We start from the raw sequence: 23,381 nt of genomic DNA, 5'->3' as shown, positions 1-23,381 counted from the left end.
CGAAATGAGATCGCATTAAAATGATATTACTTTATTTCTGTAAAATGGCATCCGTGTTAAGACAAATGAGCCGCACTATGAGGAAACCAATATAGTGCATTTGCGACCAGCATGGATCCAGACCAGCCTGCGCATCCGCGCGGTCTGATCAGGATCCACGCTGTTCGCTTTCAAAGCCTATTTCAATTAGAGAAACCATTAGCGAACAGCATGGATCCTGACCAGACAGCGCGGATGCGCAGGCTGGTCTGGGTCCATGCTGGTCGCAAATGCACTATGTTGGTTTTCTGATGGTGCGGCTGAAATAAGGATCCATTCATTTAACCGGTACACGATGAAACATTCTCTGACTCTTTTCACAATATTTAACACATACAATCAAACCTGAGACAAGAGAAACGAAAGAGCATAACAAATAATATTTGTTTGACAAGATTTTTTTTTTGTAACTGTAAACATGTTGGAACGGTGTGGAACGAATAACTGATAGCTAATGGCTGTTTGATGTTTTGATGTTATGCGACTACAGAAAAATAGGGCTATTTTATCGGAAAGTACGTAGTAGCAATGCATATAAATATATATCCAGTATGGATGGCAAAATTCAAATTAACTCATAATATATCGACATTTGTTCATTGTAAGATCAAGCCATTAAGAGTTTTTGCATAATAATTATTAAGCGATCAAAGACACAGATCCCATCGTGATGATTGATTGAAATATTGATCACTTAAATGTTAAGAAAGAACATTTCATGAATAAATGATGGAAAGATCTGTCTTTTACCATTGAACAAATTACCTGGCGTGTGCTTTGGTTTCATTATATTGCTCTTTTAAGGTAAATAGACACCTTATATTAATTTAGATGTCAGAACGGGCCGGTAATATCATTCGCAAGTCGAAAATATTGTTACCGAATTTGGCAGCTGATGTTTGATACTGAAAATGATAAGTACATAAACATTACATTACATAAGTAATATGTGCAGCTCAGTTACAGAGTTACGTAGGTTTACAAAGTATCCTGAGATTCTTAAAATGTAAATAGGATAACTTATTAAATTGGCACCAACAATTTAATCATAATATGTACGAGGGCTGTCTGTTTTTTCTTAGTGAATTTTTTTCCAGTGAAGTAACCGGCAGATCAAAAAGAAGTGGAATATGTAAAATAAAAAAAAATGCTATCAAAGGACTCCTACCACATTTATTTTACATTATAATATGCTGAAATGACGTCATGTTAACGTGCGATGACGTCAATGTTTTTGTTACGACCAAGAAAAAGCGCTACTATATTTTATCTACTGTTTTAGATTAAGGGCATATTAGAATCGAAATAATGTATAGCAAAATCGTGTTTTGCCTAAATTAATACACTCAAAATCGGTTATACGTCGCCGGGCTACGCCTTGTGAAATTATTCCGAGGACGTATAACCTCAATCCGTGTATTAATAATGTTAAAACACGGTTTTTCTATACATTATTTCTTAAATATTTTAAAGAAATAGGTCTTTTTAATTGAATTTCAACTATGAGTGTGCAACGATTCTCAACATCCAATTTGTTGGTCAAGCACATTGTTATCAAAATTCATTAGAAGAATCCTTAGCAAGTCCAAAATGCGACAAGCAAAATACTAGCATACTCGTTTTGGTTAAAGACAAACTCTCTTATTGAATAACAATTTTTATTGTCAATATTGTAACGTAGTTACATGTTAAGCATAATCATTAATTTCTTGGTAGTTACAAAAGAGTACTAGATTTGAAACAATTGCAAAAAGAGAAACTTCAATAGCGCACTAGACTTGACGCAATTTCGTATTAAATTACATGTCTTTAGGTTTTGTACAACAGGGCAAGATTATGCCTTACAAACATATTTTGTAACTGCATTCAGATTGAGATATCACGATTCTATCTTTTAAACATACCAGAAGGATTGCGTTTACTTTTGCAAATTTTGCTACACTGGATTGAAGTAATTGAAGTACACGGGATTCACGAAAACTACTTTAATCCATAATAGTGCCTAAAACGTGTTCTAATAAAATATTCAGTACTGCTTGATGGAGACATTCATTTCTTCATTTGTTATATTTTATAAAATACTTGCAATGAAATTAACTGATTAGGTACTAATTAGATCAGTTCAAATACGTAGTTTTCTCTGTAAGCAGAAGGCACATCTATCTTAGTTTCCCGGCAAATAAATTTTCCAGTTCGCTAAAATAGTATTCTGCACTGACATCAGAGTCCTCACATTGTTTTGTAAGAGCTCTTTGTAATACTTCCATGAACGACACTTTTGTTTTCTTTTTGACTGCGAGTTATTTGCTGCATTTGTCAGAGACACTAAATTTGACTAGACAAGATTGTATGGGTTAATGACAGAAAAGTTTTCTTAACGGCAGCTGCAACAAAGCTTAATAGGAAAATTCATTTAATATTTCAACTGAATATCTATCAGAACCGAGAATATAATTTGAAGAAACTTCTTTCCATTGCTTTGTAGACCAAATTATGAACTATCATGTTTTTCTTCCAGAATTTTTTAATATTTATATTTTCAAAAAAGGATAAACATGGGAAACCCACAGGGAGTTGTAAGACGCACATTGCGAGAACCATATTGATCCTGCAAGCGATGATTCAGGGGGATAAGGAAAGAACGCAGTTCTATTTTACGTAATTGCAACTTCTTTTAAATGAATTAATTTAACACACACGTGTTTAATGTGTCATTTATTGTCAACGAGTTCTCGCTGGGGATAAAATCGCAATTTGAGTTTTTTTCCGCTTTCAAAATTTGATTGGTTTCAGATCACGCTAGAGACACTCTTGGAGTTAAAATAGAGAGCGTAAATGTTCTATGTTATGCAAGTTGTAATGACAGTATTCATGAAAAGTTCAGATAGAACCGGTATTACAGCTTAACATAGAATTACGGTTTTAGCTCAACCGGTCTCTCCGTTTTCTTGCACGAAGTTTGGAAATTGGAAGGAAAATCGAAATCGAAGAAATAAAACTGTACATACTTGATTGAACTCATTTTGTAACTGACAGTTTAACTTGTGTTGTTTGTTTTTCGTTTTCCCCTTTGACATGAAGTGTCTTTTAAAATATTCATTGTAAAACTCAGTTTATGACAAAGCGTTTAAACCTCGGTTACAGAGCCAAATTACATTAAATTTGAGCAACAGCATTTGCGATGAGGAAGAGAATATTAAAAACTAACACATTATCGCAATAAGAAATCGCTTATATTTGAATATTAACTCAAATGTAGAACTCTTTGTTTTGTACATATTAATGTATATTGAAAAGAAAGCGCTATTCTAGTTGGATATTTGCCCTTCTTTCATGCTACACTGAAACACAAACGTGATCAGTCTATATTTAATATTATGTTTATTAACACAAACATGTCCAGTCTATATTAAATATTATGTTTTTTATTTGGTTTAATAAGTCAAAAATTTAGAAAAAGACTGTAAAATTAAATTTCTGCTGTCATGTAATAAAGCATTTATTAAACGCTTGCCAGTAAATAGTCAGTACTATTCCCGATTTAATTAGTCCTTTTAATCGCAATGCCAGTTGAGCGGCAAAAGTTACATCATGATTTCTTGTATTATTTTAGCGCTATTTTTTTTAAAGAACAAGAACCTTGGAAATTACGTAATCACAATCAAGTGTAATCAGCATAAGGGCGCTGTTTTAAATTGAATTCTGAAGAAATCCATTAAGGAACGGGTTTCAATACACATGACATATTATACCTTTGGGATCGACCACTTTGTTGTCTGATGCCCTAGGATTCGTTAGACACAACCTCAATACTTGGATTCAAAACTGATTTGAAGTTTCTTTTATTAAATTCCATCTGGTTGTCACAGGTTTTAATTGCACCAGCTTTTCTTTAGACACAATCGTTCTTCCTTCAAAGAGATTCTTGTCTGCATTAATGGTGTACAATTTTCACAACATTTCATTTATTTTATTTCGCAACATATCAGTTGGGCATTTGTTGTAGAAATAAAAAAAAATGTGAAGAGGTGTTTTGTACAAGAATAAATGAAAGATAAATTTGTCACAAGTTTTGTAACTTAACGTTGGATTTGTTTTCATTCCCGATTATTCTTACTTTTTTAAAACACAAACGTTATTTTGTGACAAAGTCTAGATCCTTTTTATGATTCCTGAATGCACAGATCTTCGTGGTGTAACCCCACCAACACACCCAAAGAGTAAAAATAAAGAAAAGACAATCATTCCATCAAAACTTACTTTTCTTAAATTCAGTAGTATGTTTTAATGACAGATCAACAAAATAATGTACAAATTGACAAATCCAACAGCGCAGATATTAACGACATTTCGAATAAGTATTGCTTTAAAATGCAAATTTCAAAATTTCTATTTACCTCGTAAATATATGTCGCGATGAATATATCTAAAGGTGCTTAGATAAAAAAAAATGAAATGGATGGAATTGTACTACTTAAACCTTTAGCCTGCTGTTGGCAATTGATTCTGCCTTTGCGACCAGTGCAGACCAAGATCAGCCTGCACATGATCTTGGTCTGCACTGTTCGCTATTCAGTCAGTAAATTTTCATTGAACATCCCTTCAAATAATATAGTACTGCCCATATTAAATGATGGACCAGTCCATTTTAGAAATTTAGCAGGTTAAATGTTAATTTTCAGTCACAGTCCTTCGAAATGTACCTATGCAAGTGATACACTTTGGCCTTGTTTTCAATTCTCTTGTGTACAGGTAAGCACGGCAAGCCGACCGAGAAGTTTTACATTGCACCAGCCAAACTTTTATTTTGTCAGAGATTACAGAAAAGCTTCAATTATATTCAAAATTTCATTTCTTAAAAAAATCAAAATACGTGTGGTTGAATAATAGTGGTCTGTGGTATGCTGAAAAAAATCACATTTCTTTGTCTCGGTTACAGGGAAATTGTACAAAAAAACCGGTGCTGACATCCTAATAAAGACTAATGGAAGTTTAAAAACTTCCTTTCTCGGTAATGTTATAAATTGCTTGAACGCAGTTGAAGACATGCTCTGAATTTTAAACGTTGTTACAAGTTTTCACTGCGGCTGCCAATATTTTCGGAATTTATCGTCCCATGGAGGGCAATTGAATCAATTTTCTGAAGAATTAATGAAAACCAACGTTTAATGACCAAATATATGGGCACACAGCTCGATAGATCATGTAGTCATTAGTTAATAAACAATGTTAATTTAGTTTGTTCAAACGTTAAGAGGTCTGTAAACAGTGATTGTTCCAAATGTTTAGACAGAGCCTATAAATCAGTAAGTTCACTTTTGTCTAATAGAAGCAATATAATGATTCTATTATGGTTAAATCAAGATCCTTTTAGTTACGTGATGGGTTACATTGGTATTCTAAAGATTGGTCACATAAGTCGGTGACAGTTGAAAGCTTTGAAGATTTATTACAGTATCGTGTAATAAACAATTACCTGGATTTAAACAACAGATTTGAAAACAAAAGTTGAAGGTTAGATACTATCAACAAATGAGCCAACAAGTCATAATTTTAGGTTACAGGGGGTGTTCGAAAAGTAATGCAAACTCTGCTCATTTGTTAAAAAATCCTGTCAATTTGACGAGATGATTTCTCGATTCCTCGGTAGCAACTGCTCTCAGACTAGACTAGGCATTTACTTTTATTTCCGTGTATGTATAAAGTTATATGAGCCGCATCATGAGAAAACCAACATAGTGGCTTTGCGACCAGCATGGATCCAGTCTGGTCAGGATCCATGCTGTTCGCTAACAGTTTCTCTACTTGCTATAGGCTTTGAAAGCGAACAGCATGGTCGCAAAGCCACTATGTTGGTTTTCTCATGGCGCAGCTCATATAAAGTTAACAAGTCATTAAAGTGGCATTATGCGCATCTTACTGCACATAGTATGTTTTGGTGAAAGTTTTATAAAAGCAAGTTTCGGTTTCTGTGCATTTAAATGTGTTAAATTAACGATAATGCCGCATAAGTATTTGAAATTTATGCTTTAGAAATAAAGAAATCGGATTAATAAAATAATAGTTCTTTTCTTCAATCTTCTACTCAGTGATCTCCCTTACCAACATGTAGAGATTTCTGAAGTTGAAGGGAAACAACTCCTGCATGCAGTTTGACTTTTCTTAAAAAGACTGCCCCAGTCAAAATAAGAAAAGTCATATTTGGAAAGTTATTTTTTCGTACTGGTAAGAGGAAGAGTTTGGGTTATTGGGTTAAAAGCTATAATTTCCTCCACCCTTTTTACACACACAACTATTTCATCTGGATTTTTACTTGAAAAACGCGCAGAATTCCACTTTAAGAAAATGACAAAGATGCATCATTCAAAAATTTTAAGGTGTTGTATAACTTCGTTTTTTTTCTTTTTCTTTTGAAAATGTTGATTTTGAGGTGTTTATTACATTATTATTTGCATTGTTGTATCTCAACTATGTCAGCATGTATGTGGTTTGACCTCTATTTTCACTTCTTACTAATTTCAGTCTTCACACATAATGTCTAAATATCGAAACAATCAGCAATTTTCTTTTCAAATGTATGCAATTATGACTATTTTCCCTTATTTGTTTCAGTCCTTTATCTAACCTAAGATATGAACAAATGCGAAGATCGGTTGCATTTCTTTTTGAACATCCCTTGTACAGAGCTGGTAATTGTCGATGGTTGCTCCTTCCTTGATACTATCAAATAATGGTTACAAAATGATTGTTATTTATTAATTCAGGGTTACAAAACTGACTACGAAATAGATGAAATATTATCAAGTTTCAAGTTACAGGAGACACCATGTCTGTCCAAACAATTAAATACGATTAACAAATATGATTAGAATTCATACATGAAACTTGTTTAGATTTAATTTTCAACTACTTTTGTGTTGCACATGTGTATGTACAATCGTGAAGCCTTTTCTCATGCAGTCATAATTGCAAGTTTAAAACTCTTTTTAAATCAATCTTCACATAGCTATGATACTAAAACATTTGCCCTTTTCTTGTGAAAAAGGACAAGGAACTTATAGATTAACAATTTTCATCGCGAAATCACGTTTTCCAAACATTATATTTGACAAAAATGTCCGATGACGTCAGTAACTATTGAACCAAGGTAGATGTGAAAGCCAGTATCATTTAATGTTGCAGATAATGCGCAGATTTAATATGGCTGATTTTCAACTGAACAAACAAAATGAAATCGATGCTGAAGAGGAAAGTAATATGGTGCAGTCTGGTTTCATATAAACGAGACTTGTGCTATTATTTTACAATTAGGAGTGATCAATGAAACAAATCTTTACATTATTTTTGTACGGGTAATTCGTTGACCGCTTTGACAATTAACAGTGGTTCAACATAAAAAGCTAGGATTGGAAGGGAATAGCTTTCGTCATATTCTTGATAACTTAGCTAATATTTACAGAGGAGACGGATAATCTCCAGTTTTTGTTTGTTTATTCTGTTTTGACATTAAAATATAAACAATAAGCAAAAATGAGAATTCGTACATTTATAATTCTTCACAGGTACTTAGCGAATAAATCATTTCCCTATAACGTGACATCTAACATTTATAATGGTTAAGCATTGAATAGTATTAAAATATAAGAAAAGTAAAAGGAAAGTCTAATTTTGGTTAAATTCTTATTATGATAGATCTAATCAATTTTTTTTCTTGATAAACAATATCTGTTATATTTTTATTAGCTAACTGGGACGTCTTTCTTAGCCCCTTTTATGGTACATTGCTTTACCACTCAGCCACGAACACCGTAAACATGTTTGAGTCATTACTAAAATTATCTTTTTGAAGAAATCGCATATATATTACATACTACAGAGGAAAGACCTTATTATCATTACAAAACTTTAACATTATATTTAAACTATATATCTACCAAAAATATCTTATCAAAATTTAATTACAGATGTGGCTTTGCACGGATGTTTTCAAGCTTGAATTGCTAGGTGCAAACTTGATACTTGTGGGTTATACGAATTTCATTTCGTTTGGAAAACTAGATTCGGTTTTGAACTCTGTTGTAATTTTAAGGTCAACAATTTGGACAGACATACCTATTACACCTCTGCTGATTTGTAATACGTAGATTTCCTTCACGTAAAGAAGCCAACCAGTGGGCTTGATTAACCCAGGTATTTCCCCCTTGCCTGAAATAATGTTCGGATTGGAACTTTGAGTCTTACTCGACCGAAAACATGAAAAGTGGATATATGAACTAAACTGTGTTTGTGTAACTCTACAAAACTAAACATTGTCATGGTTTGTAGTGTACTTTATACGGCATACAAATTTCGAAATTTATTCTTGAAGTTAGCATAGATCTAATTACCTTGTTATCATACACAGATTTGTGTTTTTTTAAACAAATGATCAGAGAAAAAAGGCAACACTGATTTTCCGCTAAAGCTTATCTCTGTCATTGCTCGGCCAAATAAAGCATTAAACTTTCCACACTATGACTGACGTTTCATTTCAGCTCATGTCCAAAGACAGGCCCGTTATTTAGATTCAAGTTGATTTGGACAATTTGTCATATTTTCTCATGAAATACATTTCGTATTTATCAACGCGAACGGTTCAAAATTGACAAGGGTTACAATTTTCCGAGAAAAAACTTAGCTCGGGGTCGCGCGCCATCTATTTTAATGTGTAAATAAACCCCGTAAAAGACACATTGACGAATTAAATTCCCTAATGGCAAAATTTCATTTGTTAAGAGCGGAGGGAAATATCCCATTTGAGTTTAAATGAAATTGACATCACAACAGCTCGTAGAAATTCACCAATTTAAGTGAAAATTGGAATTGATTTGTAATGCATTGTGGAACTTTTTACGGCTTCGGCGGAAGTGGCACACGAAGGATAAAATTCGTTGGAATGAAATGAGAGTGAAATGGTTCCCTTAATACAGAATTTCTATTGCCAATTTTGTAGATGAAAAAGAACTTGAACTTGCTTTAAGAATTAAATGGCACGGATAAAACAATTGTCCAGGTTACCTTTCTTGCATTTTTTCAAAGTTTTACAAAGATATGAGAGGACAGCGGTCATTGTGTTGACCATTAACAGGCCCTAATTTCTCAAAAGGAGACGAAGATCAAGACAATTACTTTTATTCTTGTAAATTGCAAAGAAAGTGTTAAACTTCGTTGTTACTGTTGATACCTATCGAGATGGCAGCCAAATGATAGAGAATAACACTAAAAAACTAGCGAAAACATTAACATAGGTTTCACTGCTTTGAAAAAATAAATGCCGCGAAAAAAATCAACGGTGAAAATTCATAATTGAACTCAAGTCAAATAGTTTATGTATGTTTCTTCATACGTACAACATGATAAAACTGTGTATTATTAAACTGTAATTGAGCCGTGCCATGAGAAAACCAACATAGTGGGTATGCGACCAGCATGGATCCAGACCAGCCTGCGCATCCGCGCAGTCTGGTCAGGATCCATGCTGTTCGCTAACAGTTTCTACCAATTACATAGGCTTTAAAAGCGAACGCATGGAGCTCAGACCACTACTGTGCGAAGTGCTATCTGGTCTGGATACCATGCGGTCGCATACCACTATGTTGGTTTCCCAGGCAAACGGCTAAATTAATATTTAAAAACATAAGAGAAAGCTTGATGTATACATTAATTAGTTTTATACATTTACACATTCTAAAACCCAACGTTTAGTAAGATGACTAAGTCCTAGACATAAAACTATTAAAATCCTTATTAATAAGTGTACCTTCAAAAGGTTTCCTTACGTAAAAAAGCATGAGGAAACTGTAAATCCATCTGTGATTGTTGCATGGAAATTTTGAATCCATCTGTGACCAGTTTAAAACTGCTTTAAGACATGAAACAAAAGATATTTGTCTAAAGTATTGTTACTAAACCTTTCACTGTATGTAAGTTGTATGAATTCAGATTTGATATACATTTTGTACATTTGACTCAGTGTTCCTTCTTACAATTTTTCATTTATTAACCAGTTTTCCACAATATCTCATGTAGTATTTTTATGGAACTTATTAGAGATGCATGAGCAATTGACAGTATGGAACGTTTTGGTCCAAATGAAATAAAAATAGAAAGACGATTTTTTTTTATTAAGACGGTTTTAAATAGAAGACATAATCGACTTTTCCTAATGAGGCTGATCAGGAATATAAAACTGCTTAGATGGCATGGCATCTGATTTTCTTGGTGTTTGCTTTCACACGTAATATAGCCTGATTCCGGGCCAAATTATAGACGAGTTGAATAAAAAAAACAAAATAGAAAAAGATAAAAAAGATGAAAGAGACTCTCGTCACTAAACGTGTGAACATGATTAAGTTGAAAGGAAAGTTATCGTTTTCATGTATATCGACTGGAATCTGCTTAAACAGATTCATGCATATTTACAGTGGCGTACGTCTATTTGATGTATAGAGCAGCTCAATAGAGTAACTGGCACGAATGTACATGATAAATTGTTTATTTGCGTGATTGAAGGCTAGCTAGAAAGATTTATATTTACATGATGTGTAGTTACATTGAATGATTCTAGAACAACTTGACATTTTGCCGTACATGTATGATATAATGTTTTATCCATTTCGTGTAAACTTTTCAGTTAAATGAAAGCGTTTGTTTATCAGGCTGTATGTACTATAATACCTCGTCGGTTTAATGGTGATGATCCCGATAAACCCGCTCGACGGAATCCTCGGTAGGCGGTCTTAGACGCGTGGACCAGTTGACATCCGAGAATACCGTCGTTCTGTGTAAACCGGATTCAGTCGGTGTTAGCGCGTTCCGTCGAGCGATTAGCATTTAGCTGGCGAAGTCTAGAATACTTTCAGTTACCAGATGTACGTTATATACGTAAGAACAGTTGTACATTACATTTAGTGAATGTAGAACAGTTGTTCATTATATAAAGTTTATTTCAGTGATTGTAGAGCAGCTAGAAAGGTTTACCGTGCATGTACATGATGTTTGGGTTATGCGAGGAGGGACAGCAGTGTTCAAATGCGAGATAAACCCTCCTTTCTGGAAGGACTATGTGAACATAACGTCATGGACACAAGGAACTGTTCACATTACACCAGGTTCGAGCAGGCCATAGTATATCATTATTACCAAACTCTTCTGAAATAACTCGTGTTATGAATTCAGTAGATCATGACAGTTAGTAACTGAGATTGTGTAAACCTGGAGTATAGAAAGCATAATGAAATTTGCACATATCTCACAAAATATACATATCTGCATTAATATTTGCTTTGATCTTCAAAGATTCCTTTAAATCCGATGTCCATTTTTCGTTAAAACATTTTAGCTTCAAAAGTGGAAAATACTCATCATATGTATCTACGTTCACTAAATATATAAATTAGTTGTGTATTAAGACCTGCATTCATAATTAAAATTTTGGTCATGTAGTGCCAGTCGATTGTTAAAAACTTCCAGAATTAAAGTGGTAGTACACATTCATATTGTAATTAAGTATGTACTGATTTAAACCCAATGCATAGTACTGTTAATACAAATAACCTAATATTATATTTACATATACTTCATGCTAAAATTGTTCATATTTTCAAAAATATGAAATTTTGATCTAATATACCTTTAAAACTGAAAGACTTGATTTTTTTTACAAACACGAGTAGTATTCAAAAGAGACCGTGCATTGACCGTTGTTTCCTTCCTCTCACTGATGATTTGTAACCTTAATATAATATTATATAAAAAAAAAAGGCTGTTCACAAATTTTTCAAGAGATATTCTATGTGCATTTCGTTGTCATGAACTCTCCGAATATGGATAATTATCACTGATTACAGAGCTAATTTCCACGAGGGAAATCATTTAAATACATGTTATTGATCACAGTGTTGTTATTTCCTGCCGCTTGGGGAATTAAAAATAAAAAAGTGAATTATTTTGGTTATAGCAATATTCATGATATATAGAACAAGAAATATCTTTAAAAATGATGGTCGGCGAATTGTAATAAGGATAGAAGTTTATGAATTTTTCATCTAACATTCATCTTTCATCTAACATTTTTCAAATTGCAAAACTAAACACCGCACTTTAACAATTTAAATGGTTCTATTTTAATTTTTCGCAAAGGTTTCGTAGGGTTGCAATTTTGTTTCGTTTATCCTTAGGCGAATAATTACATCAGTAGTTTGATGAAGATTCATGAAGCGAGGTCATTAAACTTGTTTATATTTTTAGCTAAATTGGTCCCTATCCCCATTGGTAACAAAATAGCAGGAGACCTTACGATATTGTTACACATCGAGTTTGATAAAAATCCATTACATTTTAGTGGTTAATACGAAGAAAGGCATATCGACTTTTAGCTATAGTGGTCCCTAATAGGGCCCAAGTTCCTATATAAATAAATTTGGAAGAGGACCTTATAATGATGCTCCAGACCAAGTATGACAAAGATCCACCAAGCTGTTCATGAGACGCTGTATAAAGGCATTTCTAGTGTTAGCTCTAGCAGCCCCTAAAAGGGGTCAAATGTCCCAGCTGAACAAAGTTGGCTACAAATCAAGTTTGATTAGAATACATGAGAAAAAAATCAATTAAAGGCTTTTTTTATTTATTATTTTTATTTATTTCTAAAATAGGCCAACTGATCCCGCTTTAACAAAAGCATATTCGTTATTCACGAATCTTTGGACAATGACGTCACACCTATAAAAAAGTGAAGGTCAAGCAAAACATAGAATTGTAATTATTTCAATATTTTTGTTTCATAAGGAAAGTTTGACCATAGTCATTTCACATAGATAAACTGTATGCAGCGTACCTTCATTTCAGTGTAATGAGATTCAGTCATTATATAGCATATATATAATAAAACGGATTTCAACTGAGTTCAATATTTGCATACCATACTAAAGAAAAATATTCATATATAATAAATCAGTTAAATAATTTATAACAAATATATCAAAGCAAAGAAGGACTCATTTTAATATGCAATGTGAATAAGTCACAAAAGCAAGAAACCTTTTCATATACAGACGACAATTGTAACAAGGAAAATCTTTTAAAAAGCACTTCTCTACATAAAAGACTCTTATCACACCCTTATTCATGTGATACGCAGACCGTATTCACCTCTTTCTTTAATTTGACATATGTTGGTATTTGAACAGGCTTTTATCATATTTATTAAACTTACTTATCATATTGAGATATATATCAATATTCTTGCTTAATATACTGAGCCAAAGTTAGCTTTAAAACTGTGAACAGCGTCGTTTAGGATAAACGCTTTGTCTACATTTCACTCAGCGTAGCACAATCAACAGAGTGAAAGAAATTGACACCCTCGTCCAATCAGGCAGAGTGTTACATAAATCTTCCATTTTGATAAATTATCTATAATGCGTTATCAAGTAGTTTGATTTGCAAACTGAAGTCACATGGCATAGGAAACGAAAACGAATTTAGACGGCGTTCGCCGAAAAATAGGCTGTAATATATTATAAATGTAGCGAACAATGGAAGAATAAGAGACGCAGTAAATTTGACGTATAATCGTCAATTGCAAAAACTTATATTTGATAATTTACATTAATTCCAATTTTCATCTTGTCGTCTGCTAGACTGGATTTGAGATAATCACTGATTGAATTCATTGAGAGGTCGCAACAATTCTTTGGACTAAAATTAAAAATACATGAGATGTCACAGACAGCTAAATGTTTAAACAAATATATTTTCTTATAAACTTTTATTTACGAAAATATTGTTTTACCTTTCAGGCGACCGGATAAGCATAACATCTGAAGGAGAACTTCATGTACGTGACGTCAGAGACACAGACGGGTACACCGACTTCCGATGTATGGGCTTTAGTTATGTAACGGATGACGAGAAACCAAGTCCACCAGCAAAACTTGTCATTCATGGTAAAATAAACATCTTTCTGTATCTGTAACAATCTATAAACATATCTCAAAACTTCGGCTATACCGAAAACATTTTCAAGTCCCATCAAAAACACGTGTCCAGCATGATTGTCGTTTTAAGTCGAATTTCGGTTATCTCAAAATAGATTGCTCGATCCCTTGGAATTTGAGATACCTAGTTCCAAATGTATTTCATTTTGAATAAAATGGTCAGATAGGATTCGTTTGACGAAGCAGGGAATAAACACTTTTACCTTAGACCATTCAACTTTCAGCTTAACATTTACTTCCTCTGTTGGCATTTGAGCCGCACCATGAGAAAACCAACATAGTGCGTTTGCGACCAGCATGGATTCAGACCAGCCTGTGCATCCGCGCAGTCTGGTCAGGATCAATGCTGTTCGCTAACGGTTTCTCTAATTGCAATAGGCTTTGAAAGCGAACAGCATCCATGCTGGTCGCAAACGCACTATGTTGGTTTTCTCATGGTGCGGCTCATTTTGCAAATGAGAGTCCCTTCAGTCGTATGATGTTTTGGGTTATGAAGTTGGTTATTTCTGTTTCATGATAATATTTTTTTTGATTGTGTTATGTTTAAAGACATTTCGAGCGGCTGGTTTTTATATTCAGACCCACCAGCTGGGGGTAGAAGTCCATCTATTGACGGCTATCCGATACAGGACACTGTCGTCGGTGTTGGCAAGAATGTACAACTACCATGCGTTGCCGACGGCTGGCCGTTACCAACTTACCGGTGGTACAAGAATGGCGAAGCTCTAGATATACAAAACGAAGAACGTTACAGTCAGTTTGGAGGCCAACTTGTTATAGCACCGACAAAACTGTCTGACGGCGGGGAATACCGATGCAATGCCAGTAACTCTAGGGGGTCAGCCGCAGCAATTAGAACACTTATTGTCAAAGGTATAGCTTATCAACCAACCAACCAACTTGCTCACATTTTTTCATATCCATGTTGGGTTTATTTTACTTTGATTTATGTTCAATTAATTCTTTTACAAATTCACAATTTTGTCTAAACAGTTCTTTTCAGAATGTTAAAAATGAAAAACCATATTAGAATATTTGTATGAATAGAAACATCATCAGAACACAACAGTAATAATTTTAATAGGGATCTTTTTACATATTTTGTTGTCTGCACGCCGCTGATTTAGATCTGATAACAATTTATTTTAGCTTTTGACACAATGCAAAAATGAATAGGAATATTTCCACCGTATCAGTTTCAATTTAAACTGTCGAGTTTTGCTTCGCGCTATATCAATCTTTTGTGTGTAATTAAAAATGTTACAGTTACAGCTTTTAAAACAGTTTTTGTCCAGATTGGGATTATTTGATTTCGATTAATCATTTTCGACAATGCTCTCGAAATTCATTTTACCTTCTTTTCAGTTCCGTTGACGGTCGCCATTTCACCTGGTAACCAAGTAGTGGATTCTGGGAAGCCTGCTACTTTTAACTGTTCTATATTAGGATTTCCTGTGACCAACGTTCTGTGGTTTAAAGACGGTCATCCTCTTCTACCAGATGACTTGCACGTGTTCAAGTCTGCTACACTGCTAGAAATAACGGTTGTAAGACGCCAGGACCAGGGAATGTACCAATGCTTTGCCTTAGATGGTGACGTAGAGACTCAAGCCACTGCGCAACTCTTGCTTGGAGGTATATCATTAGAAAAATAGAAGTTGGATAGAAATAAGAATCTAGAACTATCTACATGTATTATAAAATAATAGACGATACAAGGTACCGTTTCTAAGGTTAAGAGTTAATTGATTACAGATTGTTTTCTATCTTTTAAATTAACAGATGTTACTGCTATAGGAGAATTGTGTGTTCGTATCAGATTTACTTCGAAAATAAAGTTTGTATTCTTATACAATACATCTGTTTTATACTCAATCCACAGATGAAACATTTAATTGTAAAATATGACCGTATCTTAAATTCTTACCTTTTTGTAGCCGCCAAACCAACTATCATTGATGGTTTTGCCAGCCAGTATGTCCAGAAAGGTCAACGGTCGAGTGTACGGTGTATTGCGTCCGGCAATCCTACACCAGCAATTAAATGGTATCTCGATGGCGAAATTCTTAGAGAGAGCAGTTATCTTAGGTTAGGCAGTTTTGTGACAGCAGCGGGTGACGTAGTAAGTTACGTCAACATAAGCAGTGTGACGCTTTTAGCAGGCGGAGATTACCGATGTGTAGCGACAAATGTTGTTGGGGAGGCGGAACATACCTCAAGGATGAATGTTTACGGTATAAAACTACTTTTTAGCAGTGTGAAACACTGTCACAGTTTAGATTAATATAAATCATTTTATTATCTGAAAAAAATTGGGACGGATATAATTTACATGCATGCGACATGCCTTTAGATATAGATCTAGATTTTTATATCAAGACTATCGTTGTCAGTAAATTCTACTGTATCATTTTTCAAACTTCAAAGGAATCGATTCGAATAATCTCTAAACAATCATGCCTATTGTTGACATGGAACAAAATACTTTGCGTATTGGGACATTAATAGCTTTTTACTACATTTTCTTTTACGCTCCATATTTTGATCTTGTTTTGAAATTTAGCAGACGTGTTTCAGGAAGCAATCGCACGGAAGCAGTTGGAGCACCAGAGGCACTAGACAAACATAAACGGCTCGATTTTCTCACAACTCAAGTATTGTTCGCGTGCAATTATTTCGTCCTGGCATGAGAAAGCAATCAACTAATATGCCACTATCGCGTTACATTTTATTACTTGCATCAGAAACATGCATGTAAAGAGGTCTTAATTGACACGCAAATAACAGATACATTTCCGCCGATTTTGTCATGTAGTTCTAATTACAAAACAGAATTAAACTCTCGAATTTCCACGTTTGCAGACGATACGATAATTGTGGTGATAATGGTTTCCTATTGACCAAACGACAAAATGACAAATAACACAATTTTAACCACGTGATACAGCAAAGAATGATCAAGTGCATCACTTATCTGCAATTAGTCGAGATGCATCATAACTAATGTTTGATTCGAATTTTCTGTGACAGAGGTTTTAATCCATTAGTTTTGATACTTCTTGATAAAGTTGATACAATACGTCTTTCAAATGAACACAGATCGTGGCAATAGGATAATTTTTCTTCTTCGAGAACGTTTTAGTCAGTTTTGAAATTATCATCAACTGTTTGAATAGTTGTTTTTTAATTGTAAAGCTATTTAATTTTTTATATAAAAACTGTAATAGTATTTACAGATGTTAAAATTACACCGATATTTTAATAGCTATGACTGTTATATTTTGGCCATGGAATAAAAATGATAGAATTTTGATAATAAGTATAGGTTCTCACTTCCACGTTTGTGTTTTCGCAAAATTTAGATAAAAAAATCTTCTCTTCAAAGAATAAGTGAATCAAACAGTAATGTGGATGTCGTACCTGTTTGATCGTCAGGGAGATTGATGGACTCATTGCAAAATGAGTTTTATCATAGCTATAATTCAGCAACTGGAATCTGAGAACAGAGTATTATTTCTTGCCGGTAACTATGTGCAAACATGTTTTATTACGATTATTTAATGATAAAACAATGGTTCTAAGTTTTTTCTACAAATTACCCCGTGAACAATTAAATTATCGCGTGAAAAAGATAGCATGATAAAAAACCTTCCTTTTTAGCTAGTATAATTTTAGAAAATATCTGTGAGGTATTTGTCGTCCCTTGGTGACCAGCTGGTAAACATTTTGTATCGGTCCAGTTCTTCTTGAAAAATATAAGAGCTATAGCTTTAAAAAATGTACACACGTTTGTCGTCTTTACATGAGTAATATTAGGCCAAGAACCATAACTCTAGGATATATTTTGTCATGATTCATGATTTTTGTCCTTAGAAAATTGGAATTTTTAGGTATTTTTTTTATTAGTTCATCTTTTTTTGAATACTAAGTGAGTTATAACTTTGAAATCGCGAATACTAGTATCCGAAGTCACTAAATTATAACGTATTATGACCTGACAGAGATATGAAACACCGTCGGTGACATAAATCCTTTCCATCTCCCGTGACGTGTATTCTAGGTATTTAAAAGATCTATAAAGTTAAACAAATAGAAACAACAGAGCAAAGTCTCGCTTATTCACATGGTAACCAGACGAGATCACGTTTATCTGTGATGGTGCTTTCTTTTACAAAACAAATGTAGCATCCATCTGCAGCTCGGCGTTTGATCTGGATAATATTTGATTTCATCAAAAATTAATCAGTTACGATTTTGTTGTTTATAACTTTTTGTCTATCTATAGAATATTTGAAAATAACCCAGTTTTCTTCATTTTCAGGTGAACCCTACATACGTACGATGCGAAATGTGACCGCTACCGCCAATGAAAAACTTTTCATCAAATGTTACGTCACCGGATATCCTATCAAATCTGTGTCTTGGTACAGAGGTAAAGTATTCGCTATAACGGAAACGTAAATCTTTCTAAACCGAAGGAATGTTTCGGTTTGAATTTTTGTTCAAAATAACAGTTATGCTTATTCCAAATTTACACCTGTAGATTTTAAATAACAACATTGATTTTACAGCTGTAGATTTCAATTTACAGCTGTCAAACGACTGTAAAACAGTTCGAAATATGCAAATGAGCTACACCTGTAAAAAAGTTACAGTTGTAAAAATGAAAAAAGTTACAGCTGTAAAAATGCCCAAAAGTTACAGCTGTAGAAATATTATAGGTGTTGAAAAGAGTGCATTATTTTAAGGGACGAAAGTAGAGGTGCAAAAAGTTTTAGGATGAATTGCAATTCTCTAGATAAGGTAGCAATTACTATGAAAATGGCAAAATAAATGATCTAGTACGTAAAGTTTATGTGGTATGGTTACAGTATAGCAACAGCAAAATTCAAGAGTAGGATACAAAGTAGAACATATGCATATCTTGTTTATAAAACTTTCTTTGTCAGTCATGAAAACATATGACAATCTTGTAATTATTTCTTTTAAACTTATCGGCTTCCAATATAGAGTAAATATAGTTAATGTATGTACTTACACATGTCCTTTTACAACTATAATAGGTATTTAAACATCTGTACTTACTCTTTACCGCTTTAAATTCCAAAATTTTACAAGATGTGATGTCTGTGTGACCTTCAGTTATATCCCGCCAAAATGCATTAAAGATGGCTGACAATACTGATGTTTCCCTCCAAGAATGTTACAGCTGTAATTTTGAGACATGACCATTTTACAGCTGTAACTTTCAAAAGTAAATATTTTACAGCTGTGAATTGAGACCATCATATTTTACACCTGAAAATTTCAACTGTATTTCTGATCATTTTTCCACTTACAGGTCTTTTACAGTTGTAATTTCAAAATACAGGTCTTTTACAGACGTTTTACAGCTGAAAAACAGGTCCTTTTTTCGTACAGGAACCCCTCTAAACTCGAAATACCTCCAAACCTAACATATCGATTCAAATGAAATAATCAACTTAAAAAAATGATATCTCATATTCCCCTTATTCTTAATAGTTTGAAGTTATATCTATGCGTGTCCTTCTGGTGTGTCTTCAGTTCAGAGTAATAGTATCCATTTATCTTCAGAAATGAAATGTTTGATATTTTAATTAAACCAAAGATAACATTTTTCGTTTTTTCATTGCAGACAGTCGCAGACTTCCACTGAATCATCTACAGCAGGTTGTCAATGGTACACTCACCATTCTAAAGGTACAGAGATATGACGCGGGAAAATACACGTGCGAAGCTGTCAATTCGGCGGGAAAGGGGACACAGGAAAGTGTATTTGTTACTGTTGTCGGTAAGCATTTATATAACTATTGTACTTCAAAACTATAATTATTATGTATCTAATTGGTATTTTGATAGTTTGCCCTCCCAAACGGTATTCGCTACGTTCACAAACATCCGTTATGCCCTCCCTTTTCGACCTTAATGAAATGTGTTAAAGGCTATTGTCCTCCTTCAACATTTTCGTGACTATCTAGGAGGATCTAGTAAAACGACAATTATCAAAATAATATTTTTTCATAGCACTATGTGATTCATCATTTTATGTGTACTTTTTGATCCGTTTTTGTATAATGTACCGCTAGTTTACGGAAGGTCAATGGTTCTAACAAGGGGCCGACCTCAGCCAGAAGGGAACCTTTGTTCTGCCTCCACCAGTGAAGCTGGGACTAAGTTGCATTGATATGACTTAAAACTTCGTGTATATAAATTCTATAGAGTGCTATACGAAAATTACTGATAATCTATCGTAATATATTCTAGAACCGCCCGTAATTGACCCATTCCGTATACCGCCACGCAAGCAAGGTGATAGAGTAACGCTTTCGTGTGCAGTAAGCAGTGGTGATCTACCAATATATATCAACTGGACCAAAGATGGCCTACCAATACCACCAGATATAGGTGTTCTTGTAGAGGTAAGCCGTCTCTTTTTGAGGTAGGCCGTCACTATATTGTAAGTTCTTGCTGAAATACAGCAACATATAACTGAGCATTATAATATTAGACGTCATTGGTAAAGCTTTGTGTATTTAATGACGTTCTGTTTTTAGCTCACCTGTCACATAGTGACAAGGTGAGCTTTTGCGATCACCCTTCGTCCGTCGTCCGTGCGTCCGTCCGTCAACAATTTCTTGTCTGCACGATAGTGGTTTCATTTATGATTTTATTTTAACCAAACTTGCATACAACTTGTATCACCATAAGATCACGGTCCCTTTCTTGAACTGGCCAGATCCCACTATGGGTCCAAGAGTTATGGCCCCTGAAAGAGCCAAAATTAGCTATTTTGACCTTGTCTGCACAATAGCAGCTTCCTTTATGATTTGATTTTTACCAAACTGGCATACAACTTGTATCACCATGAGATCTTAGTTCCTTTCTTGAACTGGCCAGATTCCATTATGGGTTCCAGAGTTATGGCCCCTGAAAGGGCCAAAATTAGCTATTTTGACCTTGTCTGCACAATAGCAGCTTCATTTATGATTTTATTTTAACCAAACTTGTACACAACTTGTATCACCATAAGATCTCGGTTCCTTTCTTGAACTGGCGAGATTCCATTATGAATGCCAGAGTGATGGCCCCTGAAAGAGCCAGAATCATCTATTTTGACCTTGTCTGCACAATAGCAGCTTCATTTATGATTTGAATTTAATCAAACTTGCACAAAACTTGTGTCACCGTAAGATCTCGGTTCGTTCCTTTCTTGAACCGGCCAGATCCCTTAATGGGTTCCAGAGTTATGGCCCCTGAAAGGGCCAAAATTAGCTATTTTGACCTTGTCTGCACAATAGCAGCTTCATTTATGATTTGATTTTTACCAAACTTGCACACAACTTGTATCACCACAAGATCTTGCTTCCTTTCTTCAACTGGCCAGATTCTGTCATGGGTTCCAGAGTTATGGCCCCTTAAAGGTCCAAAATTGGCTATTTTGGCTTTTGCAGCCATATAGAGACTTCATTTATGTTTTTTTGTTACAAACTTCCAAAATATCTTCAACAACAATAAATCTTGGATTCCATGACAAATCAGATCCAAACATAGGTTCCAGAGTTATTTTATATTTGATTACCTCCCCTGATTGGAATCAAAATGGATTTATATCAGTAAGTACTTACAGGACTTATTTGAAATTTCATTATTGTTATTAGTTGGACTGAGACAATCAGGGTAGACAACTATGGACTGATTTAATGTCAAATTACCTCCCTTTATTTCAAATTAAAATTGTTATATCTCCATAACTACTGAAGATACTGGTCTGAAATTTCATTTATGTCAACAGATTTATTTGGCAGATCCTTCTTTTGTCCACTTACAATATTTTTTTTTAATTACTTCCTTTTTAAGTTACTATAAACAGCTTATTTTTAGTAACTTTTTTATTATTGGCCGTAGGGAAAACAAGAGACCAGTTTTCTGTGGTACAACATGGATGGTACCTCCAATTTTTAGCTGTATTTTAACATATCTATACCTTGTAAGATTTTTTTTTCTTTTTGGTTAAATTTCTTCCCATTGTTGTTCCTGTCTTTTGGACTTAGATATTTTTTCTGAGGACCTTCTTGTCCTCAAGTGCAATGATAACAGGTGAGCGATATAGGGCCATCATGGCCCTCTTGTTTTCTCTTGTATTACTTTTGTATTGGTATGTTCGTGATGACTATGAACGATAACCAAGTAACTACATTACTGATAATAAAATGTGCATGTGCTTTCAGACACGCTCGAACAGTATCTTAAGAATGTCTGCAAAAAGCTTTTTTTCTACACAATACGCCAACATTGTACTAGACGTCTTGCTGTAACTTAACTTACGCTATTTTTTGCGTTCTTAAAAGTTGGGTTCATCCAGGGTTGAACATTTCACGGTTCTAGATATTTTTGCTGTGGTTGTTGTAAATGATACACCTATATATTCATATAGAAATGTATTATTTTGCCTATTAAAGCCATTTTTCATACACCTTTTGCATCAAATGTGATATTTTTAAATAACTATTCAGAGTATAAATGGCACTAAATGCTGTGTTTTATTTCTATGTGTTAAATAATAAAACATCAACAAGCTAAGTCTTTTTTCTACAACCTGAATGTTTTTTTTTTATTTTGTCCAGACGTCAGGTTCGTACAGCAGTCTGCTAAAGATTGGGGATGTGAGTCCTGTACATGACGGAAATTATACATGCCACGCACACAACGCTGCTGCCAGTACAAATTTTACTGCCTTTCTACACGTTGACGGTACTTTGATTACATTGTGTAGACATCATTGTTCCAGATAGGTTTTGCAGTTCCATATGAAAATGAGTCTCGTTCTACTTTCTGTCTAACATTTGAGTTACGTCGTGAAATTTATAAGAAATAATTATGTTTAAAACATTTTCTAAAACAGAAAATAATTTCCTGAAAAGAAAGAAATATTCATCACGCAATGGCGTGACAAACGCATATTTCACAGACAATATTTTCTTTTGTTCGATGTATGTAACCAAGTCATAGTTTTACGTAAAGGAAACAAAAGCGTATGAAACTTTTAACAAAATGGCATTTTTCATGCTAGTATTTGGAAGGTATGGCTTAATGCCGATATACCTTGTTTATCCCGTAATAAAACCGTATGGTAACTAATCGAGACTAGAAAGCAACCCGTATTTCTGAAAATTAATTACATCAGTAGAAAAGTTGTAATGGGGAAAAATTCTTCATTATGTCTCCCACCACACAGTGGTGTGAGAGAAAATTGATTTACTCCTGTCTGTGTATGTGTGTGCGTGT

At 34.0% G+C, this 23,381-nt stretch overlaps 1 protein-coding gene across 4 annotated transcripts in view; it reads left to right on the top strand.

Moving 5' to 3' along the window:
* LOC123560750 (cell adhesion molecule DSCAM-like) overlaps positions 1-23,381 on the top strand; it is a 104,054-nt gene that overhangs the window by 49,240 nt on the left and 31,433 nt on the right. For all 4 annotated transcript variants that reach the window (XM_053552991.1, XM_053552994.1, XM_053552993.1 and 1 more), the window contains 9 exons: positions 11,031-11,189; positions 13,878-14,024; positions 14,655-14,948; positions 15,441-15,710; positions 16,013-16,309; positions 18,397-18,507; positions 19,732-19,887; positions 20,361-20,515; positions 22,721-22,847. In XM_053552991.1, coding sequence (XP_053408966.1) covers positions 11,031-11,189; positions 13,878-14,024; positions 14,655-14,948; positions 15,441-15,710; positions 16,013-16,309; positions 18,397-18,507; positions 19,732-19,887; positions 20,361-20,515; positions 22,721-22,847 — 1,716 coding nt within the window. The remainder of the gene's footprint in view (positions 1-11,030; positions 11,190-13,877; positions 14,025-14,654; positions 14,949-15,440; positions 15,711-16,012; positions 16,310-18,396; positions 18,508-19,731; positions 19,888-20,360; positions 20,516-22,720; positions 22,848-23,381) is intronic.

The sequence above is a fragment of the Mercenaria mercenaria genome, chromosome 10, assembly GCF_021730395.1.
Source record: "Mercenaria mercenaria strain notata chromosome 10, MADL_Memer_1, whole genome shotgun sequence".
In the NCBI taxonomy this organism is placed as follows: Eukaryota; Metazoa; Mollusca; class Bivalvia; order Venerida; family Veneridae; genus Mercenaria; species Mercenaria mercenaria.
This window is presented reverse-complemented; position numbering and strand designations above follow the sequence as displayed.